The sequence below is a fragment of the Lepidochelys kempii genome, chromosome 6 (assembly GCF_965140265.1).
Source record: "Lepidochelys kempii isolate rLepKem1 chromosome 6, rLepKem1.hap2, whole genome shotgun sequence".
NCBI lineage: Eukaryota > Metazoa > Chordata > Testudines > Cheloniidae > Lepidochelys > Lepidochelys kempii.
This window is the reverse complement of record NC_133261.1, coordinates 61,789,211-61,801,348: the sequence shown is the minus strand read 5'-3', so window position 1 is coordinate 61,801,348 and position 12,138 is coordinate 61,789,211. Positions and strand designations below refer to the sequence as shown.

The following is a 12,138-nucleotide window of genomic DNA, read 5'->3' as shown; positions in this document are numbered from 1 at the left end:
ATTAATTATATTCCTATCCTTTAACTCTTTACCAGTTGAATCCTGTATCAGCTTATCCAGTATTTTGCCCAGGACTGATTTCAGGCTAACCTGCCTAAAGCTAGCCAGGTCATCCTGCTTGCCCTTTTGAATAGTGGAATAACATTAACACACTTCCATTCTTCTAAAATTTCCCTAGTATTCCAAGATTTATTAAAAATTAACACCACCAGGCCACAGATCTCCTCAGCCAACTCTTTTAGGACTCTTGATGAAAGTTATCCAGGTCTAATGAATTAAAAATGTTTATTCCCTACTAAATGTTGCCTAACATCCTACTCTGTACTAATGGGCTGGAAAGTACTTCATCATTCTCATATGATATGAGTACATCATCCAAATATAGAAAAGAAATGTTTACTGAACATTTCTGTCTTTCCAGCATCATTATTAACAAATTTACTATCTCTATCTGGTAATGGGCCTACACTATTTCAAATCTTTACCTTCACATGAGGCGCTCATGCCTTAATTGGTTCAGTGATTAATGAAGAATACTTGTTCCCAAGCCATGTAATGGGTCTAGAGAGGGCAGATAGGAACTCTACACTTTCTCAACTTTGTTTACTATTTTTACATACTATACATAATAGAATACTATTATTGTATAGCATCGAGAGTGTGCTAGGTGCTTAACAACAGACATAGAAAGGCGTCCGCAGCTCCAGAAGAGCTACAATTTAAATTTCCAATGTGATCAAACAAATCAAGATGTCAAATAGTAGAGGGGGAACAGAGCATGGAAGGTGGAGAGCAACAGCAATTTAGTTATGTGTACATCCTGGCGATTCATTTACAATTATATTTCTCTCTCTCTTTTGTTTTAAAGAGGTTTCTTATTGCCTTTTATTTGCTTACTTGCCACTCTCTCTGGCTTAGGACAATTTGACTGAAAAGGGAAATATAGTAATAGAAATGGTAAATTCCAGCAATGTGGGTTTCCTTCCTTCCACTGTTGTTTCTGTTGAGAAGGATGGTGTCATCATATTCCTTCTCAAAAGCTTAGGCAAATTTCAGGTCTTAGAACAGAGAAATCAAATCTGATGACAAGAACTAACGGCAGTGTAGAGTGGCTACTACTGGGCCCAGCAAGACTCTGGAGCACAGGAGACAGATAGTACTGGATCCCACCTAGATCCCCAGAGAGGAGGCTCTGAAGTGCAAACTCAGGAGCGTTGGGCCTGGATTGGGCCCCTCCATATAGTCAGAAGGATGGTTTTCCTTTTCCTTCAGAAAATTATGCTGTCTCAGCCACTTCTAATTCTTGTACATCACAGAAATTTTTTTCATTCATAGGATACATCTTAGAGAGGAAAAAGAAGAAGAGCTACCGGTGGATGCGGCTGAACTTTGACCTTTTGAAGGAGCTGTCATATGAAGCCAAGCGAATGATTGAAGGTGTTGTTTATGAGATGCGGCTTTATGCTGTGAATTCCATTGGCATGTCCCGGCCTAGCCCCGCCTCACAGCCCTTCATGCCAATTGGTGAGTTTCATCACATGGTACTGTATCTCTCTGACCTCAAAGAAACAGATAAATGAACTCTCACTTTCTCATTCCACCATCTCTAAAAAGAAAAAATGTTTACTTTTTTGAGACAGCTAACTAGTCATTTGATATTTTCTCTCCCTTCCATACTTCTTACCCTTTTTTCTTTAGAGAGACAATGTGGGTGAGGTAATATCTTTCTCGGGCCAACTTCTATTGGTGAGAGAGAGAGAGACAAATTTTCAAGCTTACATAGAGCTCTTCTTCAGGTCAAACCTTTTTTCTTTGTCATTTTTCTCTTCTCTTTCCCCCATTCCCTTCCTTGGGGAGCACAGAGATTCTAGTTTCATGAAATTGCTGATGAATTTCTAGCTGTTATAATTAGAAGTGTGAGAGCCAAGGCCGGGTCTGGAGAGGAGAGGGAACTAATTAATAGCATTTTCCCAGCCCCTCTCAGCTTCCCCTATTCCCTTATGGGTGCAAATATCATAGTATCCCTCCTCCTTTAATCCTAGCCCCTTCCAGAGCTACAAGGCTAGTTGATTAAGAAAATATCCGAGGAATTATTTTCTATAAATAATTCCTCTCAACCCAGCAGTACAGTGTCTTCAGCAGTCCCTGAGCTGGGAGCAAACTGTGTGAGCCTCCAGGAAGCCAGCCATTGAGGGCTTTAGAAACAGCAGTAACAAGAATACCAATAGCTGGAGTCTGAAATGACTAAAGTGGCCCAATCTGCAGACTGTAGCCAGGGGGAACAGTCTTCTGAAGGAGACAGTGTGAAAGCAAAAGGCCATTGCAAGGGGCCAGGAGGGCAGGATGAACTGCAAGAAGGGTCTGTTAACTCTGGACTTCAGTCACCCAACAGTTGGGCTACGGAGACAGAAGGGAAGCAACAAGAGCCATCAAGAGGAGCTACTGAACAAAAAGGTCCAAAGTTTTCATGGAACAGGCAGAGATTTACTAGATTAGGGATAAAGCCTGAGCCCATTGCTTCAGAGAATAGTATTTGGGTTTGCAGTATGTTTTGTATGGTCATGTGTGCTGCTAATTACCTTTTCCTCTTGTGTATGGTGCCCAATCTTTATCTCATTTTGAAAATGAAGGCTGTTGATGAAATGCAGCAACAGCAAGGAACTGGTTAAAATCTGATTTTTTTAATAGCAGTAATAAACTACAATGCTAATAATATAATCTAAATCTATTAACAGTGTACTAAACTGTACTGAGCTTACAGTATAATTGATATATTTAAAGCAATATTTAAAATGTTTAAAATATTTCAAAGCTGTTCAGTTTATGATATATACATATTTGGTATGGCAAAAATAATTTATTTAAAATGTGTTCTGCCATACCATATAACTTAAGTGAATGAGCCACTGTATTAATACTTTGGTACACAGTTTACATCCTCTCACATGTATTAGGTTCTCTGCAGTCCTTTTATGAAATGTGTCCCAAATAGAGTATTTTTTCCACAAGGGATATCAAATGATAGAAATGCACAATCTGCAATTCCAACCTTCAAGTAACTCCTCAGAGCATGTGCCCTGGGGATATCCTACTTAAATATCTATCTGGATGAAGAAGGGATCAGATAACAACAGCTGGAAAACTTCTCAATACAGTGTTTCAGCCATGCAATATGTGACTTTAAGCAAGTTCACTTTCAGCTCACATTTTTGAATTATGGTTTTGGTACTGGTACCTAAATCTAAGTTTTGTTTTCCTGAGGCCTATTCAGGTTTCAGAACTCTTTAGCAAGACTTTTCTTTGTTTTTTCAAACTAGTAGAAAAGAAGCACACCCAAAGATAAGATGAAACACTAGGACTGTATTTAACTGCTGTTCTTGCTGAGCTATGAAGTGCAGAAGACTCACAGGGCAAGAAGCCCCTGTTCTGAGGGGGCATACTGATAAATTTAGCAGCAGTGAAACCCCTGACACCAAAATGTTTTTTCTCATGTTTCTATTTCTATTGCACAGACCAGATCTAGTTGCACTTGTAAATAAATATGGATACTATGGGGCATTTTTACCACTGGGGTAAGCCAACATACCACTACTGAAGTAAAATGTGTTACACCAATTTGTGCCATTGATGAATTTGGCCCTGTCTATGTGAATTTTACCTGGTAATAGTCAAGTCATAAATGCAGTATACAAATTGTACAGATATTGTTTTTTCCCGTTCCCCTGCTCTCCTCAGCTGAAAAGCTGATTCATTTCTCCAGAGCTCTAGTCTCTTCATCAGCTTTATCTATAAAGGAACTTATGCACAGCAACTGCTATCTAGCTAGACTTCCTATGTTACTGTACAAGTATCTTGTATTCCTCCTTGTCTGGGTTTTAGTCACTGACTCTTCCATCGAGTGGAGCGACAAAGGTTACATTTTAGAGCTGGGGTTTGATATGATTCTATATCATTTTGACCTCCACCCCGCCCCCCCCCCCCGCTTAGTAATATAATTCATACACTGATCACTCCCTGTATATCTACCATGTTCTCTCACTTATAATCCTATATCTCAGGATTTTACTTTCTACTTATTTTCTTTTAGCTCCCCCAAGTGAACCAACTCACTTTACAGTGGAAGACATCTCTGACAGCACTGTTACCCTGAAGTGGAGACCCCCTGAACGGATTGGAGCAGGAGGACTAGATGGCTACAATGTGGAGTACTGCAAAGAAGGATGTGAGTAAGCCCTAGTACCACAGTATTGATTGAGCATTATCAGTTAGAACAGAATAACTAAAATATCACCATAACTACTACAGCTTCACAACAGCAGCACTACAAATAAGTACATCCAGCATCATTACAATAAAGCTTACCACTAACAATGGTGGATGTGATCCCAATATAATTATCAAGCATTGCCACATTTGCTTCAGCATTCTCATAGTACCATGATATAATCATGTCAACCATAACATTGTTGTGACACCATCATCTTCACAATTATCATCACAAACAGTACTTGCATTTAACCACAGTATTGCCAAAAGACTCAGTGCATCACTGCAATCATCATCTTAGCATTTCTGCAGCATCCAACCCAAGTCAAACAACCCATATCATCTCTACAGACAACACATTAGCAATGTCTTTTTGTTTTACGTATGTACAACAACCAGCATTTTGGGGTCCTTGACTAGGTGCTACAGTAATACAACTAAACTAAACTAAATAAGTAAGTAAACACAAGGCCTGGTCGACACTAAAACTTAGGTTTACCTAGCTCCATTTCTCAGGGCTGTAAAAAATGTTGCACCCGCAGCACCATAGTTAAGTGGACCTGCTTCTCTGCCCCCATCCTCCCCATGTAGACATGCCTAGGCCATGGATTCTTCTATTGACCTAGCTACTGCCTCTTGGAGAGATGGATTATCTTCGTCCACAGAAAAACTGCTGCTGTCAATGTAGGAAGCATTTGTACTAGGGCTGTCAATTAATCGCAGTTAACTCACGTGATTAACTCAAAAAATTAATCACAATTAACTGCAGTTTTAATTGCATTGTTAAACAATAGAACACCAATTGAAATTCATTAAATATTTTTTAATGTTTTTCTACATTTTCAAATATATTGATTTCAGTTACAACACAGAATACAAAGTGTACAGTGCTCACTTCATATTATTTTTATTACAAATCACTGTAAACATGATAAACAAAGGAAATAGTACTTTTCAACTCACCTCATACAAGTACTGTAGTGCAATCTCTTTATTGTGAACGTGAAACTTATAAATGTAGGGGGTTTTTTTTGTATAACTGCACTCAAAAAAAAAAAACCCAATGTAAAACTTTAGAGCCGACAAGTCCACTCAGTCTTACCTCTTGTTCAGCCAATCGCTAAAACAAACAAGTTTGTTTACATTTATGGGAGATAATGCTGCCTGCTCCGTGTTTACAGTGTCACCTAAAAGTGACAACAGGTGTTTGCATGGCACTTTTGTAGCTGGCATTGCAAGGTATTTACGTGTCAGATATGCTAAACATTTGTATGCCCTTTCATGCTTCCATGCTGATGACATGCATTAATAAAAGAATGAGTTAATTACATTTGTGACTGAACTCCTTGGGGGAGAATAGTATGTCCCCTGCTCTATTTTACCCACATTCTGCCATATATTTCATGTTTTTGCAGTCTCAGATGATGACCCAGCACACATTGTTTGTTTTAAGAACACTTTCACTTGCAGATTTGACAAAACACGAAGAAAGTACCAATGTGAGATTTCTAAAGATAGCTATAGCACTGGACCCAAGGTTTAAGAATCTGAAATGCCTTCCAAAATCTGAGAGGGACAAGGTGTAGAGCATGCTTTCAGAAGTCTTAAAAGACCAACATTCTGATGCGGAAATTACAGAACACGAACTACCAAAAAAGAAAATCAACCTTCCGCTAGTGGTATCTGACTCAGATGATGAAAACGAACATGCTCTGAATGGTCCGCACTGCTTTGGGTATCGAACAGAACCTGTCATCAGCATGGACGCATGTCCTATGGAATGGTGATCGAAACATGAAAGGGACATATGAATCTTTAGCACATCTGGCACGTAAATATCTTGCGAGCCAGCTACAACAGTGCCATGCAAACACCTGTTCTCACTTTCAGGTGACATTGTAAACAAGAAGCAGGCAGCATTATCTTCTGCAAATGTAAACAAACTTATTTGTCTGAGCGATTGGTTGAACAAGACGTAGGATTAAGTGGATTGGTAGACTCTAAAGTTTTACAATGTTTTATTTTTGAATGCAGTTTTTTTGGTACATAATTCTACATTTGTAAGTTCAACTTTCATGGTAAAGAGATTGTACTACAGTACTTGTGTTAGATTAACTGAAAAATACTATTTCTTTTGTATTTTATAGTGCAAATATTTGTAATAAAAAATAAATATAAAGTGAGCGCGGTACACTTTGTATTCTGTGTTGTAACTGAAATCAGTATATTTGAAAATGTAGAAACCATCAAAATATTTAAATAAATGATATTCTATTATTATTTAACTGCGTGATTAATTGCAATTTTTTTTAATTGCTTGTGTCAGGGTTCCCTCCCCACTCTGAACTCTGGGGTACAGATGGGGGACCCGCATGAAAACCCCCTAAGCTTAATTCTACCATCTTAGCTTAAAAATTTCCCCAAGGTACAAATTCCTCCTTGTCCTTGGACGGTATCACTGCCACCACCAAGTGAGTTAGACAAAGATTCAGGAAAAGGACCACTTGGAGTTCCTGTTTCCCCAAAATACGCCCCCCAAGCCCCTTCACTCCCTTTCCTGGGGAGGCTTGAGAATAATATACCAACCAAATAGGTAAACAAGATGAGCACAGACCAGACCCTTGGGTTTTTAGGACACCAGAATCAGATTCTTAAAAACAGAACTTTATTATGAAGAAAAAAGTAAAAGAAGCACCTCTGTAAAATCAGGATGGAAGGTAGTTTTACAGGGTAATAAGATTTAAAACACAGAGAAGTCTCCTCTAGGCAAAACTTCAAAGTTACAAAAAAACAGGAATAAACCTCCCTCTTAGTATAGGGAAAATTCACAAGCTAAAACAAAAGATAATCTAACAGATTTCCTTGCTTTACTTACAATTTTTGTAATCTAGATGCTTATTTCAGATAGGGTTTTAGGAGATGGTTTTTCCTGCCCTGGTCCCTCTCTGTCCTGGAGAGAGCAACAAAAACAACACAAACAAAAAACCTCCCCCCCACAGATTTGAAAGGATCTTCTTCTCTTATTGGTCCTTTTGGTCAGGTGCCAACCAGGTTATTTGAGCTTCTTAACCCCTTGCAGGTAAAGGAGGGATTTTATGCTATCCTTAGCTGTATGTTTATGACAGCTTGATAGCCCTAATTTGCTCTACAGCGCTACAATGGTGTAACTGCAGCGCCACAGCTATGTCACTGTAGTGGTTCTAGAGTAGACATACCCTTAATTAAATACCACAGTTACCCTAATCTTACTTGATACCATATGTCTATGGTTACCAAAGTATTACTGCAGCAAGTCTAGAATCCTCATATATCTTCACAACATCACCATTATCATGTTATCAAATCAACTACTGCAGCAGCATCATAATCATAATCACCACAATCATTGTAGCATCAACATAGAATAATGGAATATAGAATCTTCTCTGTTACCAATCACCACTGACAAAGCAGCTGTATCTCTTAAGGTCACTGCAGTACCACGTTACTATGTAATCTGTATTAGGTTCTTCTAAAGTGTCTATTCACTAGTATCTATTCACTAATGACAGGTTACAGAGTAGCAGCCATGTCAGTCTGTATCAGCAAAAAGAAAAGGAGTATTTGTGGCACCTTAGAGACTAACAAATTTATTTGAGCATAAGCTTTTGTGAGCAACAGCTCACTTCACTGCAGAGTTACCAGAATCACTGTTACATCATCACAGCATGACAACAGTGCTATTACTATCATGACTTCTATGCTGTTAATATTACTGAAGAAGCAATAGAAATTCTGTCCTCCTACTGTCATCAACTTGTACAAATGCAAAAAAAAATGAGGTGATAAATTCCATTATTTGCACTATTGTTGTTAGAAGCATGTTTCTGTCACCATAGTATCCAAGTACCATATACATAGTTAAGGGATATATCAATTTCAGGAAAGAATTAACCTAACTCACTGCCTCCCTGTTAGAGCCACTCCCTTCCACTTTTATGAAATCAGTTGCAAAGAAAGCCCTCAACAGTCATCACTAAACTTCCTGAAGACACAGTCCTAAAGAAACTAGAGGGAACTTTAGTTTAGAAAGTTTGTATTATTTTAAAACAGAAACCCTTTTCTTGCAGCTACAGAGTGGGTTCCAGCTCTTCAGGGCCTAACTGAGCGAACATCTGCACTCATTAAAGATCTGGTCACCGGGGACAAACTCTACTTCCGTGTCAGGGCTATAAACCTGGCTGGTGAGAGCGAACCAGCTCTAACCAAAGAGCCTGTTACCATCCAAGAGATCCTGCGTGAGTATCTGGAGTGAACAAGTATCACTTATCTATTTCCTTCAGGACAATTCTAATAATGTCCTTTAATGGAAAGTATGCAGTGTTGTTGTAGCCATGTCAGTCCCAGGATGTTAGGTGGGTGAGGTAATATCTTTTATTGGACCAACCTCTGTTGGTGAGACAGACAAGCTTTCCAGCTACACAGAACTCTTCCTTAGGTCTGGGAAAGGTTCTCAGAGCATCACAGCTAAATACAAGATTGAAGAGATAGAATGTGTGCTAACTACTTATGCTAAACTAAGGGACCATCAGGGTGAAATGGCCCGTTAACACCCCGGTAGTAATAGGACAAAAAGGGGGGTTAGTGGGTTAACAGATTGTTGTAATAAGCCATAAATCCAGTGTCTTTATTAAGACCATGATTTTTTAGTCTTTAGCAAAGTTAGGAATTTAAGCTCCTAGGTTTGTCTTTTGAAAGTGACAGGTTTCAGAGTGGTAGCCATGTTAGTCTGTACAAATACTCCTCGTTTTATTGAAAGCGTGCATATTTCCTTTGAGGATGGGGAGATAGGTCAGATATAGAGTGATCTCTTTGTGAAAAGTGTTCACCCACAGTTAATACAGTGTTTTTGTCTTTTATACTTTTCCTGTGTGAGTTCATTCGAGATCATAGTGATTTTCTGGTTTCACCCACATAGTTGTTATTGGGGCATTTAGTGCACTGGATGAGATAAACCATATGTTGTGATAGGCATGTATAGGACCAATGGATCTTAAGAGGTGTGTTGTGAGGGGTGCTGATCATTGTAGTAGTGGACATATGTCCGCAGGTTTTGCTTTTGTTGTTCTGGTGGGATCTGGTGCTACTTTGAGTTGGTGTGTCCTGGTCTATGGGGAGCCTGCTTCTGATGATGAGCTTGGTCTTCAAACAGCCCTCCAACCTCTCTGGGTGAAACGAGACAATCACTATGCTCTCAAATGAACTTACAGAAGAAGAGGACAGAAGACAAAAACACTGTATCACCTGTGGGTGAACAGTTTTCAAAAAGCGATCACTCCATATCTGACCTATCAGCCCCATCCTCAAAGGAAACCTGCACAACATTTTCAAAAGATGAGCCTGGGAGCTTAAATTCCTAACATTGCTAGACGCTATGGCCAGGTCTACGCTACACACTTACTTCAATATAACTATGTCGTTCAGGGGTGTAAAAAATCCACACTCCTGAGCGATGTAGTTATACCAACCTTAACCCCCCATGTAGACAGTCCTAGTCAACAGAAGAACTTTTCTCACCGACATAGCTACCATCTCTCGTGGAGTTATTAAGCAAACAGGAGAGCTCTCTCCGATCAGCTTAGAGCTTCGTCACCAGACAGTGCAGCCACACCAATGCAAGTTTGTAGTGTAGACCTTCCCTAAAAATCATGGTCTTAATCAAGACACTGAATTTATGGCTTATTACAACAATCTGTAACCCACTAAACCTCCTTTTTGTCCTATGAAACAGGGGGTTTAATAGGCTACTTTACCTTGAAACATCTCTTAGAATATGTGCTAACTACTTATGCTAAACTATTTGTTGGCCTTGTATTTAGCTGTGACACACTGAGTACTTTCCCTAGACCTGAGGAAGAGCTCTGTGTAGCTTGAAAGCTTGTCTCTCCTAACTGAGAGGAAATTCTGGGATTGGTAGGGTACACACTTTCTTTAGGGTGAGGACAGCGAGCAGGCATTCCCTCACTTGAGTATAACTCTGCCCATATTCCAATACTTGACAGTTCTCTCAAGTTGGTTCTGAACTATTCATTTCCTAATTCTGGAAACATACAAGAGAGATAACAGGATTTGGACCATAGTCAGTATATTTTTATTCATATTTCAGTTTTTAAAATGTTTACATTTTGCTTCCTGAAATGGTTGTCTCAAAGTCTGACTAAGAGATGCTTTATTTATTTAATTATTTATTTTATAAGAGTATTCTTGAAATAGATTGGTATGTTAATGACAAACATTCACACTCCTGCAAACTGAGGCCAAGGACTCTCTGGATAAAAGCTGTTATCTGCACTTGCATGTCCTACTTTGTTGATTACCATCCTATCCACCACTCAATAGCAATAAGTTTTAATTCATTTGACTGCAGTCCAAAAGATATTAAGAGCTGTTAACTGCCCATTCCTCACTCTTGACTCACACAAGATGCCTACCAGAGTCCCACTAGTGTAATGAACTAGAGTTACAGAGCATCTGAAAACCAGACAGATATAAGAACGAGTACTCCAAATCCAGGCTTACAAATTCATTCTATAGATAATTGATATGGATAAGGGAAGGAGAAAAGGTAAGACAGAGTATGCAAGTGTCAAGGTTCCTTCCCCACTCTGAACTCTAGGGTACAGATGTGGGGACCTGCATGAAAGACCCCCTACGCTTATTCTTACCAGCTTAGGTTAAAAATTTCCCCAAGGTACAAACTTTGCCTTGTCCTTGAACCATATGCTACCCACCAAGCATTTTAAACAAAGAACAGGGAAAGAGCTCACTTGGAGACATCTTTCCCCAAAATATCCTCCCAAGCCCTACACCCCGTTTCCTGGGGAAGGCTTGATAAGAATCCTCACCAATTGGTACAGGTGAACACAGACCCAAACCCTTGGATCTTAAGAACAATGAAAAATCAATCAGGTTCTTAAAAGAAGAATTTTAATTAAAGAAAAGGTAAAAGAATCACCTCTGTAAAATCAGGATGGTCAATACCTTACAGGGTAATCAGATTCAAAATATAGAGAATCCCTCAAGGCAAAACCTTAAGTTACAAAAGGACACAGCTTATTTTACCAGCCATTAAACAATAGAAAATCTAACGCATGTTCTAGCTAAATTACTTACTAACTTTACAGGAGTTGTAAGACTGCATTCCTGATCTGTTCCCGGCAAAAGCATCACACAGACAGACAGACCCTTTGTCCCGCCCCTCCAGATTTGAAAGTATCTTGTCCCCCCATTGGTCATTTTGGGTCAGGTGCCAGCGAGGTTACCTTAGCTTCTTAACCCTTTACAGGTGAAAGGGTTTTGCCTCTGGCCAGGAGGGATTTCATAGCACTGTATACAGAAAGGTGGTTACCCTTCCCTTTATATTTATGACAGCAAGAAAAATTCAAATGAGCCGGGATTTGAAAAGACAGAATACACTTTGCAATAAGATTCCTACTTGTAAAGGAAAAGTAAGCTGCCACAAATTACTCCCTTGATGCTGAGTAATGAAGTGCAACTCCTTCCACCACTGGTCACTGAGGTGTTATTGAGCCACTCCACAACAGTGATGCAAACCCAGTGGCTGATGTAGTGTTGGGAGGAGGATTGGGGGATCTGTGCAGCAGCAGTTTCCCTGCCTCTCAGCCAAGCCTGCCCATGCCCTATCCCCTTGTTGCTCTGCAGATGGGTACCCAGTGAGCTGAGCTCCACAAAGAGGTGCATATACTATGCAGAAACCTCCAGAATCTTCCTTCATTCAGAGGAAATGCACTAGTCCTGCTAGCAATTGAGCCTGCAGAAGTACAGAAACAAGGGCAAGAGTTGCTGTTACAGATGAATATGCACAGGAAATTA

The 12,138-nt window shown here is 39.5% G+C and overlaps 1 protein-coding gene across 1 annotated transcript in view; it reads left to right on the top strand.

Annotated features, from left to right (window-relative positions):
• The window catches only part of MYBPC3 (myosin binding protein C3), a 128,627-nt gene that overhangs the window by 80,545 nt on the left and 35,944 nt on the right, over positions 1-12,138 (top strand). Inside the window, exons 25-27 of the mRNA XM_073350333.1 lie at positions 1,336-1,524; positions 4,088-4,222; positions 8,376-8,543. Of these exons, the coding sequence (XP_073206434.1) occupies positions 1,336-1,524; positions 4,088-4,222; positions 8,376-8,543 (492 nt within the window). The remainder of the gene's footprint in view (positions 1-1,335; positions 1,525-4,087; positions 4,223-8,375; positions 8,544-12,138) is intronic.